This window comes from Cyprinus carpio, chromosome B5, assembly GCF_018340385.1.
Source record: "Cyprinus carpio isolate SPL01 chromosome B5, ASM1834038v1, whole genome shotgun sequence".
Lineage (NCBI taxonomy): Eukaryota > Metazoa > Chordata > Actinopteri > Cypriniformes > Cyprinidae > Cyprinus > Cyprinus carpio.
Genome location: NC_056601.1, coordinates 26,037,052 through 26,058,586, shown reverse-complemented (window position 1 = coordinate 26,058,586; position 21,535 = coordinate 26,037,052). Strand labels below are relative to the sequence as shown.

General features: G+C 40.8%; 1 protein-coding gene across 2 annotated transcripts in view; it reads left to right on the top strand.

Annotated features, from left to right (window-relative positions):
- Positions 1-21,112, top strand: part of LOC109090279 (leucine-rich repeat transmembrane protein FLRT1-like) — a 77,353-nt gene extending 56,241 nt beyond the window's left edge. Inside the window, exons 2-3 of one of the 2 annotated variants that reach the window (XM_042725076.1) lie at positions 15,677-17,780; positions 18,170-21,112. In XM_042725076.1, coding sequence (XP_042581010.1) covers positions 15,797-17,780; positions 18,170-18,177 — 1,992 coding nt within the window. In that variant the 5' untranslated portion in view covers positions 15,677-15,796 and the 3' untranslated portion in view covers positions 18,178-21,112. Of the gene's footprint in view, positions 1-15,676 lie in introns of both variants that reach the window. The other variant, XM_042725075.1, reaches the window with a different exon arrangement.
- Positions 21,113-21,535: the final 423 nt, after the last annotated feature.

The following is a 21,535-nucleotide window of genomic DNA, read 5'->3' as shown; positions in this document are numbered from 1 at the left end:
CACAGGTGTGCCTGTGCTGTTGCCAGGGCGACGCTGATGAGTGCTCGGGACACGCGTCACACTCCCCCCCCCAAGCGTCATCCTAGTCCTCTGGAGCAGTGGGGAGATCGGGGGAGGGCGGGGAGTGGAGCCTGACAGACCTGCGAAAGCTGACCACAGGCGGGAGAGTCTGTCGAAAGCTGACCCCCGCAGAGCAACGATATGCCACCGTAGAGAGGGAAGTGTTGGCCGTAAAGTGGGCAGTCCTGGAGCTCCGCTATTACCTCCTCGGCTGCCACTTCACCCTCCTCACGGACCACGCCCCCCTACAGTGGATGGCCCGGGCAAAGGAGACCAACGCCGTGTAGGCCAAAGGGAAGGACCCGGTATTGCCATTGGCTGTTTGGGGTGGAGACGGCCGTCTTGGGTTTCGCCTGCTCCGTTAGGGGGACCTGCCAGTAGCCCTTGGTTAGCTCGAGCGTGGATATGAACCGGGCCCTTCCCAATCGGTCCAGCAGCTCGTCTACAAGGGGCATTGGGTAACCGTCAAACTCGGAGACCTCGTTCAGGCGGCGGAAGTCATTACAAAAGCGGAGGGTGCCGTCGGGCTTCGGGACCATGACGATGGGGCTGGACCATGGGCTGCGCGATGGTTCTATTACCCCTAACCTCAACATCTCCTGTACCTCCTCCTCGATGGCGTGTCGCCGAGCCTCCGGGACACGGTAGGGCCGCTGCCGGACGATGGTCCCTGGTGGTGTGCGGATGTCATGCTCCAGTACGTGGGTCCGCCCTGGTTGGGGGGAGAACTCATCCGGAAACTGACTGACCAGATGCTGCAGCTCCGACTTCTGGGCGGCGGACAGTTTGGCATCCATATCCACAACCACGGGAGTGGAGCTGGTATAGGCGGAGAGCTGGGGCCCGGTCCCGACCCAGCGCTTCAGCAGATTAATGTGGTAGAGCTGATCCTCCCTTCTTCTACCGGGCTGCTGCACGTGGTACGTAACTGGTCCAACCTTTTCCGTGACTGTATATGGGCCTTGCCAAGTAGCCAGGAACTTGTAGGCAGCCGTGGGCACCAGGACCAGGACGTGGTCTCCTCGCTGGAACTCCCGTGGTTGGGCTGCCCGGTTGTACTGTCGTTGCTGCGCCTGTTGGGCCTTCACTAGGTGTTCCCGGGCAATGGGCATCACTCTCTCGATCCGTTCCCTCATCTCACGCACATGTTCGATGGTGGTTCGGTGTACCGCCGGTTGTTGTTCCCAGGCCTCTCGGGCTACGTCGAGCAATCCACGGGGCTGTCGGCCAAAGAGCAGCTCGAAGGGGGTGAAGCCAGTGGAGGCTTGAGGAATCTCCCGGATGCCGAAGAGCATGTAAGGAAGCATTTGGTCCCAGTCCCGTTTATCCTCGGCTGCCACCCGGCGCAGCATCTGCTTCAGGGTCTGGTTGAAGCGCTCGACAAGCCCGTCGGTCTGGGGGTGGTACACCGTGGTGCGGAGCTGTTGTACCTTCAGGAACTTGCATACATCTGCCATCATCCGGGACATGAAGGGGGTACCCTGGTCAGTCAGTATCTGCGACGGGATGCCAACCCGACTGAAGAGGAGGAAGAGCTCCTGGGCGATGGCCTTGGTGGTTGACTTCCGAAGGGGGATAGCCTCAGGGTACCGGGTGGCATAGTCCACGATGACCAGGATGTGTTCGTGCCCCCGGGCGGACTTTGGCAGCAGCCCCACCAGATCCATCCCAATCCGCTTGAAGGGCACCTCTTATGATGGGTAGCGGTATCAGCGGGCTGGGGGGAGGGGTCCGAGGCGACGTCCGCTGGCACGTTGGACAGGCCTGGCAGAACCGGCAGACCTCAGCCTCAAGGCCCGGCCAGTGGAAACGATCACGGAGGCGCTGTATCGTGTTCTGGGCTCCTAGGTGGCCTGCCATCGGATGGGCATGGGCGATCTCGATCACCGCCTCCGTCTTTGTGCGCGGGACCACCAGCAGGGTCTTCTCCTCCCCCCGCCGCTGGGCGACACAGTAGAGCAGGCCATTTTCCATAATGAAATGTGGTGTTGGGTGGGGTGTGCCGGCTGAAGTTCCTTCCCCTCGGCAACCCTCACCTGGGCCCAGCAGTGTTTAAGGCGACCATCCTCATGCTGCTCCCTAGAGAATCCCCCGGCTCCGGTCACCTGTTGGAACAAGTCATAATAGAGGTTTAGATGAGGGCGGGGTGACTCACCATCCCTGGGACTGTCAGAGGCGAGCAGCACGGGACGTCGCAGGGCTTCCTGGATGGGCGGTTCCCGGCCGGGCTGGCGGGCTCGTCTACGTTGGCCGGGTTCCGCATCCCGGCGGCCTGCCGTAGTGGGCGGGGAAGGGCACGTAGGAGGCGGTCGACCACAACGCGCTCCGCTACCTGGTGTGCAGTGGGACCCCCGGCCAGCAACCAGTGTTGAGCCAGACGGGAGAGGCTAGCGGCTTGGGCCCAGGCTGGCTGCCGCGGGTCAGAGGTCCACTTGTTGAACAACTGGGCCGCGCTGATCGGCGACAACCCCATTCGTCCCAGGATCTCCTTTCGTAGGTCCTCGTAGGAGGTGCTTAGCTCCGGGGGACACGCAAAGTAGGCACGCTGAGCCTCTCCCGTGAGCAAGGGTGCAATGATGCGTGCCCAATCTTCCTTGGGCCACGCTACAGTCTCGAACATCTGGAGGTACATCGTTACATCGTCATGGCCAGTCATCCTGGGCAGCAGCTGGGTTGCTTGGACACGGGGGTCAGGTAGCGGAGTTCGCGGGGCTGTGGCTAGGCGCAGCGCGGCCAACTCTCGCTTGGTTTCCCCCTGCCGAGAGGCCATGTGCTCCATAATCTGCTGCTGGCGGATGCTCACCTCGGTGAGATGTTTTAGCAGCTCTTCCATCATTGGGGGAGGAGCGCCACCTGGGGAACCAGAGAAGAAATGTGAAGCAAAGACCGTGAGGGGAAAAAAATCAAAACAAAGAAATCCAAACCAGTCCACTCGTAGCCGCGGTGAGGGGTGGGGTCGTCGGTGTCCACTTCACTTGTTATGCCTGCATTCTCCACCAGTGTGGCGGGGTGAAGTAGGACACGACACGAGGATGAGGGTAAGTTCCCCGAAGGGTGGATTTTATTAACTGAAAAGGCAGTGCGGTGAGGTGGTTTGGGCCTTCGGTGCTCGGCGTCTTGTCTGTGAGGTGCTGCTAGTGCAGTGTGGGTCCGTGCTCTCCCATGGCGGTGGTGCTGGCAGTCACACGCTGCTGTCTAGAGGCAGAGGAAACTGACAAAGTTAGCCAGCTCTTGTGGAGACATCTCTCACCTCTGTGCCCGCTTGCGGGGTTTAAATAGGCAGCGGCTGATGGCACGCAGGTGTGGCCGCTCAGCCCGTGATGAGTAGGCACAGGTGTGCCTGTGCTGTTGCCAGGGCGACGCTGATGAGTGCTCGGGACACGCGTCACAATATATATATATATATATATATATATATATATGAACTGAGAGCCTTCTCAATATTTAATTGGACAAAATTAGAATAAAGGTAAATATTTGTTATATACCTGAAGAAAACAAAACTGTGGTTGACACAAATTAAACATGCAGCATATTGTGGTGAGATAATTTGATAATGTATGACGAAAAAAAAAAGATTATTGTCATATCAGGGTAATTTTCTTGTTCAGGGCATTTTTATTTGCTTTTCTTTTATTATGATTACCTTATTAAATATATCTGCACTTTTAATCAATAAGAATACAACCCAGAATAGAAATAAATAAATAAATAAATAAATAATAAAAAACAAATACAAATTCTACATCAATAAAATGTATAAATGTATATTAAACTGTATAGGTGGAATAGAAGCTGCATCTGTCATGGCGTGTTTATTTACATGGGCAGTTTAATGCCGCTCGAAGGTGATGTACATGTATAAACACAATGTTTGTATAATGTTGCATAATGTAAATTAATGTAAATATATAAATTATAGATATAAAAACAACAACAACAAAAAACAGGAATTTATTACAGGGCAGAGCTACAATATTATGAAAATTATTATGACCTTTATTGTTGATTATTACTTTTGATATTGTAATGTTTATTAATTTTGATTAATAGAATATGCCTACATTTTTCATCTGGTTTATAGCTTTTTATGCATTAGGAGACGCGATTATCAAGACGCTGGTTATCACCATGAGTTATAAAACAATTACTTAAACTGGAAAATAATAATAATAATAATATACAGAAAGAGAGCAGAGAGTGTTCCTCATCACTGAAGTGGTCCATGATTTCAGTATAGAACTGAGTTTTTTGGTGCTTTATTGGTCTAGAAAGAGTCACTGAGTTCTGCACTCTTGCAAAAACATGACAGATATAAATGTAACATTTAGACTATTTTGCTATTTAAATGATTATGTATATATTGTGCTCAAGACTTACTAAGTCAAAATGAATAATAATAATAATAATAATAATAATGACGAACTATACTGTAAATGAGCATTCACACTGACAGCAATTTGAAGTAAAGCAACTGAAAGTCATTGTTTCAAGTAGACTTACCATAACATGAATATGTGTAGCTTATTATTCAGTGAACAACCAAGTCCATTTTATGTTATAAAGCTAGAAGAAAATTTTCAAATTAAGATAATGTGACACAGAGAGCAGAATAGCGCATGTACAATATGGATGTATTTAAAAAAAAATCCATGACTACTGCATGACTGTCATGATGGCTCTAGTTTATGAAAGTGACAAATTAATCATGCAGGTTCCTATTGCAGCTACTGACACATTACAAACTGCTGCCAACAGCTAGAAGCTTTTGTTGCATATGACACTAATGATATGCATGTTATGAATGCAGAGTCTTTTATAACATGTTGATAGAACCTGATTGTATTAGCCATTTTTAGTGAGACTGCATAGTCAATAAAGATAAGGATAATATAAATTTTTCAGGTAGAACCTCTCTTTAATAAAGAATGAAAAGCTAGCTCAGAGTGCAATTTTATTGCTCAGAGGTTGCTTAAGACTTCATAAAATAAGAAATAAAATATACAGTGAACAACTAGAAAATCAATTTGAATAACATAGCTCAGATCATTCTGCCTTGGGAGGATATGATGAGAAATATATTTGAGTTTATAATGAGATCTCTTGGAGATCTTGGCAAAACTGAGCACAGTTTGAGACTTTGTTGAGATCTCCTTTGAAACTCTAGAGCAGATTTATGTAGGATTCTTGAAGTCTTTTTCTCAGGGGAACAATCTGAGGAATAGAGACTTGAGAAAAACATATCTGTTTAATCTCACTGGCACCCATGAGAAAAAGCTGAGATATTAAAGTGATTCCTTGTCTGACCTCAGTGATATGTTAATAAAAATAAACTGCAAAAATGCATATTTTATAGCAGAAACATCAGATTTTTTTTTTTTTTACATTTTCATCAAATGACTTTATAATGCAAGCATAAAAAAAAAGAAAAAAAAAAGGAGCCATATAAAGCGCTGTCTTTATTTCATATTCAGTTATTCACATTTGAACATTCTTTTCTGTGTGGCCTTTTTGTTCAGTCCCCTGCCATTTCTTTGTGGAGGCGAACACAGCTTCAGTGCTAATGCTTCCAGGATTTATTTTTAATCAGAGATTCTGTTGGGACAGACATTGAGCCAAATGAATGCGATGGCAACAGGTTTTGATGGTGGAATGGCTCCTTTAGCGGCCAACGGGGATCTTGAATATGTACTTATTTAACGTCAGTCTCAAAAAGAGGCAGGAGGGAGAGAGACAGAGATCTGAGGGCTTGATTGTCAGTAAAATGTAGCTCCATTGACAGCAGACTGCTGACACAAGGAGAATATGAAAAACATTATTTCTCGCTCTTCCCCAGGTCTTGTTAGGGTTTGTGGCTTGTGTGCATTATGTGAGAGAATATACAGAGGTTGGAACCACAATGTCTTTCTAAAGGTGAAGCCCCCCCCCCCCCCCCCCCCCCCCCCAATTCCACTTAAGAACAATAGATTATAAGCAATAGATCCCACTTGAAAAATTATTTACTCAAATTCTTGTTGTGCCAAGCCTGAATATTACTGTTATATTATATTATTGTTTTATGTGGAGAATTCGTCATGCTGCTTTTTTTTTCATACAACTTAAATTAATTGTAACCAATAAAGTAGAGATGAACCAATATTACATTTCTTTGCTGATATTGATTATTTTTCAAATGTTTGTAAACAACTTAGTTGCACATAAGGCACATAAAACAGTCTGTCACACACATTCAAAGAGTCAAAACGACATTTATTGAATTTGGGATAAAACGAACATAATTTGAGAGATGAGGTTTTGATTTATCAGAAGTAACCAAGCACAAAGCTTCTTAGTCATTATTGGGTTACAAATAATGTTCGGTGAAGGGAAAAACACTATTCTGGCAACCCTGGCTTGAATTACAGTTTGAACTTTTTATTTTAAGTATAAAACTTGCCAGCAGTTTGACAGTTGCAGGTTTTTATTGTCCCCCATCTTCTCATTCCTGTATTTTAACAACTCTTGGATCTGATCGTGTTCTGCTCCAATTTGACTCTTTAAATCTCATACAGATTGTAGGAAGGCCAAACAGTTGGAGTATAAAAATTGGTGCTTTATTGGAAAGTTTTGCATATTTACAGTGAAGGACAAAACAAAAATAAATAAAAACTGTACAAACAATGTGCTAATTTGGCTAAAACAATTGGCCCAACTTTACAACAATGCTCAGACTTAACTAGTCCATAAGCAGAACTGATAAAACTAAGGTAGCAAGCCTATTTATAGGCTTAAAGCCCTGTACACACCAAGAACGAAAACTATAAAGATAACTTTAAAGATAACGATATTAGTGTCCACACCAGCAAACGATATTGTCTGTTTATTCTAAGCGCACACTCGTCTGCCACTTTAAATTATCAAGCTCGTTACAGCAGGACAGATTTTGATTGTCAATTTTTTAATCATTCATCAGCTGGAAAAAAAAATATATATATTTTGAAAGTGATTCCAACGATATCGTTTCTCTTTGTCTTTATCGTTAAAGTTGTGGTGTGGACTCTGCTATTCTTTAACACTGAGAATGATTTTTAGAACTATATCTTTATCATTATCTTTATAGTTAACGTCCTTGGTTTGAACAGGCCTTAAGCCCCAACTACAGGACAAACCATCATAATTGGAACAAACTGAAAAGCTTGCAGCAGTCAAATTAAATAATATAAAGACAAAACACAACAAAATTTAATCTTCCCAAACAAATACTATAAAAAACATTAACAGAAGAGAGATTTAACAGCAAATTAAAAGAGAAAACAGCTGTTCCTAAATCCCAAAATGTTATTAGTTTATTAGATTATTAAGGGGGTCATATGATGCATTTTTAATGATCATTATTTGTGTATTTGGTATAACAGAATATGCTGACATGCTTTAATGTTCAAAAAACATTATTTTTCAAATACTGTACATTATTGTAGGTCCTGTATGCCCTGCCTCTCTCAAACGCGTTGTTTTCTACAAAGTCCCTCCTTCTGACAAGCCCAGTCTGCTCTGATTGGCCAACAGACCCATTGTATTGTGATTGGGCGAACACCGAAGGCACTCGTCGGAAATGTATCGCAAGCTTCATCTTTCAAAATAAATGTAAAGACAGTTAATAATCCAAGCCATGGACGGTTAAAACAGCTGACTCCACTGTGTGACCCTGTCTCTCTCTCTTAAACACACACACACGCGCGTGCGCACACATGACGCGCAAAACTCCGCATTTGAACAGTCAATAGCAAATATCCCGTGGCATCAGGGAGGCTAAGAGACAGTACTCCAGGAGGATAGCCCATTGATTCAGTGACAGCAGAGACACTCGGAGCTATTACGGACTACAAGCCCCCACCACGGACCTGTGACAACACCATCTCCCTGCTGAATGAGCTGAAAGCCTTCTTCGCTCGCTTTGAGGCACAAAACAGCACCACTGCACAGACTCCAGACTCCACAGACTCCACCTCCTTCCGGCGACCAGGTGATTACACTGTCAACGCACGCAAAGCTCTGGGTCCTGACAACATTCCTGGGCATATACTGAGAAACTGTTCAGTGGAACTCACTGAAGTCTTCACAGACATTTTCAACATCTCGCTTAGTCAGGCTGTTGTTCCCACATGCTTCAAGCTACCACCATCATTCCAGTCCCGAAGAAGCCTGCTTCAATGACTACCATCCAGTTGCACTTACCCCTATTCTCATGAAGTGCTTTGAACGGTTAGTCATGCAAGACTTCAGTTTAGCATTCAACAGATCATTAACAAACTGGTCCAGCTGGGGCTCAACACTTCGCTGTGCAACTGGCTGTTAGACTTTCTGACTGAAAGTCCTCAGGCAGTACAGGTCGGCAGCAACACATCCAGCACCATCACACTGAACACTGGGGCCCCCCAAGGATGTGTGCTGAGCCCCCTCCTCTTTACTCTGCTGACCCACGACTGCATACCATCACAGAACTCCAGCTCTTTTTTAAGTTTGCGGATGACACGACTGTGGTAGGTCTCATTAGCAACAGAGATGAGACAAACTAGAGGAGCGAGGTGAGCCACCTGGCCGGGTGGTGCAGTGACAACAGTCTCTCTCTGAACATGGAGAAGATGAAGGAGATTGTTGTGGACTTCAGGAGAGTACACACTCAGCATGCTCCTCTCACCATCAATGGTGCGACTGTGGAGAGAGTGAGCAGCACCAAGTTCCTGGGTGTGCACATCTCAGGGGACCTGTCCTGGACCGACAACACTGCAGCACTAGCCAAGAAATCACAGCAGCGTCTCTACTTCCTAAGAGCCTCAGACCCTATCATGTGCACCTTCTACAGAGGCACCATCGAGAGCATCCTGACTAGCTGCATCACTGTGTGGTATGGCACCTGCAACCTGTCCTGCCGGAAGACTCTTCAACGCATAGATTGGTGTCTCCCTCCCCTCCTTCTAGGACATTTATGGAACCCGTCTCACCCGTAAAGCCCTCTGCATCGCAGGTGAACCCACTCACCCGTCACACAGCTTCTTCAGTCTGCTGTCATCAAGGAGGAGACTGCAAAGTCTCCAGGCCAGGACCAGCAGACTGAAGGACAGCTTCATTCATCAGGCTGTCAGAAAGCTGAACTCCCTCCCGACCTTGACCCCCTTCCCCCCTTTTTTCCCCAGGCACCACTGAACTCTGAACCTCAAGACTTTAGTCTTTGCAACTTTACAGATCTTCTTCATGCACCAAGAGCTTGTAACACTCCAAAGAGAATAGGAAAATTTAAATCGCATCATATGACCCCATTTAATAAGCCTACTAGATATGATAGTAAACATTTAGGAAATGCTTTTGGATGTAATTTTAACAAATACTCCATAATGATACCATATCAGAAGTTTTCTTTGATTATATAACTGGTCATTGCTTTATAGCATGCATCTGAAAAAAATGTATGCCCAGACAGCCTAGACCAGGGGTCCTCAAGTCTGGCCCTTGAGATCCATTTTCATGCAGAGATTACCTCCAACCTGGATTAAACAGAAACGTGTTTTTAAACATTTTAATGAGCAAGCCTATCTGCATGATTTAGCCGCTGTGGGCTTGCTTAAAGTCAGTCTTGTGTCAACAGTATTGTGCAGCTATTTTTATTGATCTCACTAAAGCTTTTGATACAGTTGATAATTCTATTATGATATCTAGAATAGTATTTGTGGATCTAATTTAATTTTATCCTGGTTCTCTACTCACTTATCTAATAGATCCCAAAGTGTAAAGATAAAGCAATGACGATCTGAAACATGAGCTATTAACAAAGGTGTTACTCAAGACTCTGTGTTAGCTTCAACCTTGTTTTCAGTTTATATTCCTGGTATCCCCCAGGCAGTATCCATCAATATGCAGATGACACCATTTCATACTCTGTAAGATCATCATACAAAAAAGTTTTAATACATTTGCAGTTTTAATGATTAGAGTTTTAGCGATTTAACGATTTGTCTTGAATAGCAAACATTTAAGTTAATGTGGCTTTGAAAGAATGAGTCGTGTCACAAAAAAATTAAATCCTTAAATGTGTCAAAGCACAAAGTGGTAACCTCCTATAAATATCTAGGGATTTCACTTAATAGTTCTATAACGTTCACTAACTTTGGAAGAAAATTAAATTTAGACTTGGTTTCTCATAACAAAATAGATCTTACTATAACAGCCTAGAAACATCTTGTTGAAACCACAATTTCATTGTTATTTGATTATCATGATGTGGTGAATAGAAATGCACACCAAGGTGTTCTAGAACAATTAGATGTGTTATGTCACACAGCTATTAGACTGATTTCTAATGCTCCCAAAATAAGGGTAATCATCAGGGCTAGATTTCAGCCCATTTAGCCCACATATTCCCTCATAAATGTTTTGCTGGAGTTTGGGCCTTTAAACAGGAATAAATTCATTATTTATTAATAAATCAAGGACAGAAACATAATAATAATAATAATAATAATAATAATAATAATAATAATAATAATAATAAACTATAGTATTAGTATTGTAAAATATCTTTAAGCACATGAAGCTTAAATAACATCTATAAAAGTTTTCAGATAGCTTCACCACAGCCTTTTTGTTCATATATAATGTAGTTTGTTGAATTAAAATTAGTCAAGCAAATTCTTTTTTATCACTCATAACTTTTAGAGAGGACTAGCGCAGACACTGGACAAGGATGATCCTTTCTAGTGCGCACTTGTCATGTGCTTGTCGAGCATGTAAAAAACTGAAGTAAACTTTTATAACAGTTCTTATTTACTTGGTGTGGTTTCAGTGATTGGCCCATCAGTAAAAGTTTGAGTGTTCCCGATAGCCAATCAATGTAGGCCTACTTTTTCTACCCGCCACAGCTAATCACGGGCGACCTACTTCCTCAGGCCCTGGGGCTTTAGTGCTGCCTAGCCCATATGTTAATCCATCCCTGTTTACAGGTGATTCAAAGGGTCAAATAGAATCTGTGTTAACAGAGCTATTTTTCCTTTAAGCGAGATTACATTATGAACAGCCATAAATTCTGTACAAGAAACTTTTTCTTTACATACAAGTTTCAGTCAGTTTTTCCACACCTCTTTTGACTAACAGCATATAATTGGCCCTGATCATTGTCTGTTTTTAAATGCCGATAATTACTTTTATCGGAATAAACCGATTATTGGCCGATACATCAGAACATCCCAACAATAAATAAATTTAAAATGACCTAGTGCTATATATACTGTGTGTGTGTGTGTGTGTGTGTGTGTGTGTAAAGTGAGACATCTGATTCCCAAAGCCTCAATTTATGACCACACTGACTCAAAAGTGTCTCTCAACCCTGTTCCTTCATCTCCCCCGCAGCTTTCATTCAACCTTTAATCATTCTGTTTCCTCAGTTACTTGTAAATGTCCATCATCATTCCTATCTCTCTCTCCTGCATCTGAGATTTTCAGTTCTCAAAATATTTACAGCAGTGCATTGCCTGACGGATAATGGCATGTAACAACTTTCTTTCTAACTCTGCCACTGCAGTCAACACATAATGACATAAATTTGTTTTAACAGTGTTTGCAATAATGCATTTGTCAAAGTGGCAAAATAAAAACGTCTATTTACACAAATGAGACTATTTTATTTTATTTTATTTTATTTTATTTTATTTTATTTTATTCAGAGTTGACATTTTAATAATAACACTGGAAAAATGTCATGATGTCATGAGTTTGAAATGAGTTTGGGCTATTTTATATTCTTTTAGACTAGCTGAAAGAAAACATCCAAATTACACAATTATTATTATTATTTTATTATTATTATTATTTTCTATTTAGATTACATATCTTTAACAGCTGTTTTCTCAAAATGATTTTTATTTCTGTCTAAATTCTGATGGTTTTTGCTGAAGGTTTTGTTCAGTAATCATTCAGTAATCATTACAATCAGCAGGCTGGCTCAAAACTCTAAGAGGACACACATTCACACATTTTAAACAGCCATGTTGGCTCTGTAGTATGCTATAGTTTAATATTTTGAGATTAACTTGATAAAATTATTGGGGAAAGTGTGGCTAGCTGTCACACTTTGATACTGCAGTTTCTCAATTTCTGTAGAGACAAATTCTTTGAAGCCTTTTCTAATGCTATTGAACATTTCCACTATTATTGTCTAGAAAAAAAAAGAAGAAAAAAAAAAAGATACATTGCATTGAACACATGTGGATGTACTGTATACCGGGTATGTTGTCATACTATATGGGGTAAATTGTTATAACAGGAAACTGTTTATTGACCATAATTTGAGAAGGATATCCTTGTTTAAATATGAAATACTATCTAATGTAATAAAGTATATCTTTAAAAACATACCTGTATTTAAATTCTATACAGTATTTAATGGCTTTTTAGCTGAATTTAAATAGACAAAAAAAAAAAAATGTCTCCAGCATGACAAAATATGTGTGTGTGGTGGTCTTTATGCTTTCTGAATGCACAGTAGCTGATTATGAATAAATAATTGTTCAATATTATTCAATATTATAATAGATAGATAGATAGATAGATAGATAGATAGATAGATAGATAGATAGATATGTGACATTTACCATTTTACCAGTTTAGAATGTAGAGATAACTACCAGAAACAAGTATTTTTTATACAGCTGAACTTGTGACTCAAAACCTTTGTTTTGGTGCAGTCCTTGTGACACGTAGCCCCAAGTATTTGGCCAATCTGTTCTTTTCAAATAAAATACAGTGTTACTACATGCTACCAAGTGGAAGTAGGGATGAGCAGAGATAATTTTATTTCACTCTGACTTTTAATGCTAGATACTGAAACAACAAATATGCAGTCACTCACTCATTTCTGTGGTCTGTCCCAGAGTCCCTGGATGTAAACTGATATAGTCTTGTTCTGCCCTCCCACTGGCAGGAATATTGGAAAGGACAGAGAGCAAGACACCCCAAGGCGACAGCCTGTCTGAACAGCCCCATTTTTACAAGTCCTCTTGTGACTACACCACACTCCTCACTCGCCTCCACACACGTGCACCCAAACATCTCATATACTGTACACATAGATAATGGCATGCATATACATATGCCATGTACAGATACAAATATCCACATACTGGCATATTGTATCTGCACACATACATACAATGACACCAGCTGTGTGGATGATCCAATTACAGTCAATCTTTTGGTCTCACAGCTGTGGTGGGTATAGTGATGTCCATGTCTGACACACACATAATCAGCATAGGCTTATTGCAAAAATGTCCCTCTACATACATTTTTGCAAAACTCCAAACATGTACTTACAGTACTGTACACATACATTTCAATGCAATTTCCATCTGACATACTGAGAATAGTAGCGGTAAAACACCAATAACATATTCCTTTTCACACAAATTATGATTACAGTGGCAGATTATAGATTCACAAAGACTTATTTTCACATGGTTCCTTGCCTCAAACAAACAGCTCCAAATTTATGGCTTTTCTGACATAGTAAATTTGCACAGTAGCGCACCTGGTACATCATAGCACCTGTAATACAGAGCACTTGGGTACGAGTTTGCTGTTCTTAAAACTATCGGTTAGGTTTAGAATAGAGTTTAATGTAGGTGCTGTGTTATTTTCAAATACTTTAGCATCAACCTTTTAGCATCACTCACTGGACATTTCATTTCTACTGGTTTGAGTACAACAACCAACAATGCCAAATTCATGTTTATCTGTTCCTGAGAAAATTGAACACATTTTTATTGCTACTTACTGGACATTTCACTTTTGCATAAATTTCACTACATGCATTTTTATTATTATTATTATTTTATTTATTTTTTAAAGCAGGGGTTGCACATGTAAGAATGCAAAAATGGTTGTTACACTCCTTAAAACGGGCTCAGATTATAATCTAAAGGATTTATTTGATTTACCACCAGAATTTTTAAATAATGTCTATTATATTTTAGGAGAATAAATAATAAACTGTTTTAAAAACAAGATTTTTACTCAATAAAATGTGCCATTCTTGCACATGCGAAGTGCAGCCAAAATGCTGGAGTGTTCTGTGTGGTTGCAATTTATTTGTTGAGATATTCTATATCACATTTTAACAGTAATATTTAAAAATAACATTCCCCAACCAAAGCCCCCAGGTTGAGAACCCTGCTCTAGAAAATACATGCTAATATTATGTCTCTGCTACCAGGTGAGGCTGATCTTAAAAGAGTGTAAACCTTGTAAGCGAAAACACCTGCTTAATCCAGACCAGTCACAAACACATGTTTACTAATCCCTCCCACTCTATCCATTAAGCAGTCTCACTTCCCCTCTCTCAATCCTTCATCTCTGTACTGTATGAAGTGACCTAAATATGCAATATTGGTCAGCAGTCTCATTTGACCATATGTTTCATAAACCCAACATGCACCGCTTTTACACTAACCCTTAATTCCACATTCACCTTATTGTATTTGAACTGTTTTGCCAATTATTATTTTTTCTACCCTAAATCTCTCCACCTAGGTCATTATATTGAATCCTGCCCTCAGCAAGACCCTCATGACAAAAAGCTATCAAAAGAATTTTGATTTATCAAAGAATTATGAATATTTACACCAATTAAATGCCCTGGTGCTGCTTAATTTGACTAATTGAACTATATCTACACAATGTCCAAACATAGTCAACAAGAGATTCTGAGGATGCACGCCAAGTTGCATACAAATCTGCCTATGGGGGGCACTTCAAAGAAAAACCTGTCATAACTCCACAACAGTTTGCTAGGAAAGAAAGATTACATTTAATTTGTATCTTAGTCAGGTCAATTGCTAACCTAGACATGAAAAATCAATCATACAAACCAACAAAAATGGCCAGCAGCAGGTAATAAGTTGCACTGTTAATTATTGAACATTATGAAATTTAGCATATACATACAAAACAACGAGGCTATAGACCAAAAGCTGGACCTATGCTGTAAAACAAAAGGAAGCCACAGGGTTAGAAATCCTTAAGGTCTCATAGTTTGCCACCAGAGTAGATGGTTGAATTATTTCACATGAAATAAAAATAAATAAATAAATAAAAATTGTGTAGTACCATTGTACTCTTTGTGAATGACCAATAACCATAGTATCTCAAACAACCAGAGAGTTTATAGAGTTTTAATAAAATTAGTTTGCAAAGAAATCTGTGATCTCCAACATGCTTATTGCTTAAATATTGTGACTCTGATTATAATATACATTTTATAATTGGATAATTATGTATTTAAAAAGATACTGATAAGGTAATCAAATATGAAAACATGCCATTCTATGTCAGTCTTTCTAATTCAATATTTTATAATACTTGATGATTAGTGCAGTAATTGAGGCCATTGGTTCAAACGTCAATTAAAATGCAACCATGCAAAATGGTTTAAATTGTAAGTATGATTAAGCAATTAGACTTGATATAATTAACATGTATTGGCATGTATATGATGTTGGCATTTCATTGACTTTTACTGAAAAAAAAAAAAAAAAGTTCTGTCCAGGGTATTTGCTAACTAATGTGTGTTTCTCTCTCTTGCTTTTTCCAGGGTGAAAAAAAAACACGCCACAAGTCTAAATGGATTTTTGAGTCATCTTCTGTAAAGAGTTTTTAAATTGGTTGATTGTGCTATAAAAGGCAAGTGGAGGAGAGGAGAGCTTGCTGTTGCATGATGGCTCTTGAAGGTATAGGAGAGCTTCGAGACTTGCTCTTCTTCCTGCTCCTGTGCCTCACATTATTGGCTGAACTATTGGAGATGACTGCAGCTTCTGCACAGGGACTGGATGGCGAAAGTGACCTAGTGTGCCCATCTGTGTGTCGCTGTGATGAGGACTTTATTTACTGCAATGACCGTGGATTGAGTGCAATCCCACCTCTGCCACCATCTGCAACTGTACTTTATCTTCAGAACAATCACATTGACAATGCAGGGCTTCCTAGGACCTTGGAACATCACATGACTGTGCGTGTCATATATCTCTATGATAATGAGCTTGATGACTTTCCCATGCATTTGCCACCTTCATTAAGAGAGCTTCACCTCCAGGACAACAATATTAGACTTTTGCCAAGGACTGCACTTGCTAGACTTCCACTACTTGAAAAGTTGCATCTGGACGACAACTCTGTTTCTACAGTGAGTATTGAGGACCAGGCCTTTGCGGACAACCCTCGATTACGTCTCCTCTTCCTTTCCAGAAACCACCTCTCTAGCATCCCATCTGGTCTTCCTGCCTCACTTGAAGAGCTCCGTTTAGACGACAACCGAATCTCTACTATTCCTACACATGCCTTCCGAGGTTTGTCCTCTTTACGTCGCCTGGTTTTGGATGGTAATCTTTTAGCTAATCAACGCATAGCTGATGACACCTTCTCACGCTTGTCAAATTTAACAGAACTCTCCCTGGTCCGTAATTCACTTCAAACACCCCCACTTAACTTGCCCAGTGCCCACCTGCAGAGACTCTCCCTTCAGGACAATAACCTTATACACATGCCTCGGGGCTCACTTGATGGAATGCGCAGACTGCAGCGCCTAGATCTCTCTGGAAACAATCTGACTACCCTTCCCAGAGGACTGTTCAGGGACTTGGAGAGCCTGGGGCAGCTGCTTGTGCGAGGAAACCCATGGCATTGTGGGTGCAACTTGCGCTGGCTACATGACTGGCTGGAAGCAAAGGGGAATACTATTACAGTGAGAGGCTTTATCTGCCAGACACCAGAGCGAGTCCGAGACATGGCACTTAGAGACCTCACAAATCAGATGGATGAATGTGAGTTGGCTGCTGCTGGTGGTGCTGGAGTAGGTACAGGGGTTGGCGTTGGTGGTAACAGAGTAAGTGGAGGAGCAGCAGGAGTCATTTCTACCACTCTTTCTCCCCCTCAAGGGTCCCTATTTACACTTAGGTCCAAGCGACCAGGCGTTGGTCTCCCAGAAATAGGATTGGACTACACATTAAGCAGCAGCGGTGTGGGCAAGAACCTGGCACTGAATGTGAAACCCCTATCCCATGACAGCATCCGTGTTACTTGGAGTGTAGCACAAACATCTTCTTCCTTTCGATTAAGCTGGCTTCGCCTAGGAACAAGCTCTGCCATGGGGTCCATCACAGAAACCTTGGTTAGAGGTGATCGGCGGGAGTATCTTCTCACTTCCCTGCAACCTGCTTCCAGCTACATCATCTGCATGGTGCCTCTAGTATCTAACAGTGGAAGCAGGAGTAGTTTGCCTGGGGAGGACACAGAATCAAATGAGGTTCCAGTTTGTGCTAGAACAGAAACGTCTGATCCTAGCCACCCTGATGATGATGGTGAAGATGAGAGCTCTGATAAACTGACTTCTCTTCCTCTTGCAGGAATTATTGGAGGTGCTACGGCAATAGTTTCCCTCGCTCTTATCATTGGCATTTTCTGCTGGTATGGGCACCGTGCAGGACGTTTCACATCACAAGACCATTACAGCCATAGTAGCTCTCGCAAGAGCAAACACTATGATGACTACATTGAGTCAGGCACAAAGAAAGACAATACTATCTTAGAGATCAGAAGTCCAGGATTTCAGATGACACCAATGGCAACAAGGCAGCCCCTTCAACCGAAACCAGTGAGAGAGGATTACATCATACACACCATCTTCCCCTCGAATGGCACAGGTCTATACAAGCCATCCCAAAACATGACCAACTCTAGCTATGGTTCTAATCGTGGATATAGAGAAGGAGGCATTCCAGATATAGATTACTCCTACACATGATAGCTTTGATTTAGAAACCATAATTAGGAGTCATGTACTGCATAGATACACAGTTTTTAATCAACATGGGCTCTGCAGAATCCCTTTGTGCCTTCTGGTCTTCATTACAATGTAGCCTGCTGTTCATGACAATGTAAAACTTTTAATTGGCCCAGATGCTTATAGGAAGCATTATAAATGTGGTGCCAGGAGGCGATGATGCCATTTCAGGTGGTGATACCAAATGCTATTTTCACCTCCCGGTGTAATGATCAGTGTCCCTGACATTGCTGTTTTTTCTCTGGCTAGTGCACTGAGGTGGATTCAAGGGCAGCCCACACCGCATTCAGCTCACAGACTGTTCACAGGGCTCAGTACATATATGGGAGAGAGGCAGTCTTCTATTTGGAAATAACCAACCTGCTGTACATTTTAACATTTGTCTCCTATGGGCTGAATCAAAGGAACCAGGATTGACAAGAATCCTGCATTAACAAGGCAACCTTTTTGTTCAGAGGAAACTGGAAATATTTTGTTTTAAGTGATCCTTCTGGAAAATGCATGGGTTCACATGCACAGTTGTTTTTTTGAAGAACAAGCTGCAGAACATGACTACTATTCCTAATTAAAATAGAGTGTCTGGAACAAGCAGAGACATGGCCCTCAAAAACTACAGCAAGGTTTGAAATGCCTCAAAAACTAAATAAATTTGAATTCTTATACACTTGAAAGAAGCCTGATGCTACTACGATAATGTCTAACAAGTGTTATGTTGACTGCTCTAGTTGCAGACTGGTGTAAAGTTGAGAGGATGAATGAAATGGCTTCATGTGTGTTGAGGAAGTTTTGATTTTTAAAAATTGCAACTGAACCCTGGTGTGTTGATCGATACAAACAATGAAAGTTAGATATTGTCATAACTCTGTTCCCTAGTTGTTTGATTTTTATTTATTTATTTATTTATTTTTTCCATTTGTTTTACTATATATTTTCTTTTTAACTCATAAAGCCCTGCTAATACTTATGATTTTTTATCAATTTTAAATTTTTTACCTTTCCTACAAAAAAATAAAAATAAAAATAAAAAATGCTTGTTTACAATAGATTGTCCCCTATATTGCACAGAGACTAAACCAATGTTCTGTTATGGTGGCTCATGGTTTGTAGATTGCTTAGACACATTTTTAGCACAAAGTTACATTCTATAAATCACTTATTTACACCTCCAAATTTCACTGTAGATAAAGATATGGCCTTGCTGCTAACCACAGCGGTTGTACTTCTATGATTCTTAGGGAGAAGAGGAAGAGTGTTAGAGGGGAAACCAGGAATTTGAACCATAACACTGTGGACCATCACTGTGGAAGATAGAGAGTCCATCAGAATGTTGTATAATTTTGTAAGGTGGATGCAGTTTTGATTTGAAAAAAAAAAAAAGGCACTTTTTTCCTTTGTGTAGAAATTAAGCATTTAGTCAATGTCTTCAACCCATTAATTTAAGCCAACAGCAGAACAGAATGCTAATTAAGGATTAATCAGAGAATTTACGCAATGGTTCTGAGGTAGTCAGAGAGAAAAGTTATGTTCATTTTTACAGAAGACCTCCCTTGAGTCTCCGTAACATTTCTGTTCTGCTCTGCTGTATTTATGTATTTGAGGACTTGTGGAGAATTTAAGACAGCTTACACTGCCTTGTATTTTATGTACTATTTGGCATTGTACTGTAAGTGTCAAAAACAGGAAAGAAAAAATGGATAGAGAGAGAAAAGATGATTGAAGAGAGAGATAGAAGTAGAATGTTCTAAACTGAGAAAGAGTGAGAGATTATACACATATAACATGGATTTGATATTGAAGCAGAGGCATAACGGAAATGAAGCCTGTGGTGTTGAACTGTGCATGAAATGTTTTGTCATCTTCTTGCTGTCTGCTGTTGTGTTGCAACTTTGTCTTATGCCTTCTACGCAAAAAAAAAAAAAAAAAAAAAAAAAAAAAACAACCTACTCCTAACTTCTGTTTCAGAGATGGAAATTAATCAAGACTTCGTGACATTTCAATACACATTGGTTTAACAGCAGTTCAGCCTCACAGTGTAATTTTTTTAAACCAAAAACATAATTTTTGCTTTTAATTAGCCTTTTTTAGGGATAGCTCACCGACAATGGAAATTCTGTCATTCACTCACCCTCAAGTTGTTCCAAACCGGCATGATTTATTTTTTTATTTTTTTATTTTTATTTGGTTGAACACAAAATAACATATTTTTAAGAAAATTATTAACCAAACAGTTGTTGGTCCCCATTGATTTCAATGAAATAAATACTGTGGACGTCATTGGGGACCAAAAACTGTCTGGTTACATTCTTCAAAATACCTTCTTTTGTGTTCAGCAGAAGAAAGAATTTCATAAAGGTGCACATTTATGCTCAAGGGTGAGTAAATGATGATAGAATTTCCATTTTCATTGTACTATCCTTTTAAATTGATCTGTGGGTTTTTCAGCCTTTTATTTTTAGGCCAGAGAGACAACTGTTAAATTGAGGAAAGGGTAAAGAGTGCACAGGACATGAAGCAGGGCAGACTCTACTAACTACCCGATGCACCACTGCTTTTTTATTATTATTATTGTTTGATTTATTGATTGTTGGTATGTTTGTCCAAGTGTAACAGTTAGTTCACTCCAAAAGGAAAATTGGCATTTTTTTCTCACTCTCCTGTCATTCCTAATCCAACTTGAAATTGACAAGAAGTTAACTTTAATAAAATTCAACTTTTACTTTCTTGCTTGGAACACAGAAATTTAGCAAAATAGTTCAGCAGAATGTTGCTGTAGAATGCTGATAAAATGAAAACTTACAGTCACCAGGGACTGTCAAGCTCTGAAAAGAACAAAAAGACATTATAAAAGCACAATAAAAGTAGTCTGCATGACTCTGGAGACTATATTCTAAATCTTCTGAAAGCATTCAATAGCTCTGTGTGAGGGACAGGGCAAAATTTAAATAGTTATCAAATCCAGTCAGTTTCATGCTTGCACTCATTCAAACATGAAGGAATAGTTCTTATACAGTACATTAAATTAATGTCACCAGGCACCATTAGTTCTAATGTGTCTTGTAAACTACCAAAACTTGTCAAATTTGACTGAATGTAGTGGCAGCTCGTCGGTGGAGGCAGGGGAGGCACAGCTTCCCCAAAATTTTGAGGTGAAAATGAGGACAATTTAATGTTAATAAAATTCACAATTCATTTTAGTTCATGTCTCATAATGTGTATATTTTGTTTGCAATTTCACAGCTGCAATACCATACAAATTTTTTTGGCATTAAAAAATAAATAAAATAAAAATGCCAATCAGCACTGAGTGTTCACTTTCAGCCCTAAGGAGTGTTGAGAAAAGAAACCTCGCAGGGGAGGCTAGCTTCTGGTATATCAACCCATCATCATAGAGACGTAAATTATGTGATATTAGTTTGAACTTCTCCCGCTGCGCTGATAATGTACCAAGTAGGCTACTTATGATGAGTAGCAATATTGAATATTTGATTGCCAACAGATTTACCAAGCTGTCATTCAAATGGTATAACGTTACAAATAAAGGGAGAACAGACCTACTGTAAGCTGGATATAGGTTACAGCAGTCGGCTTAAATAAATTGCACAACAGGCAACTCTC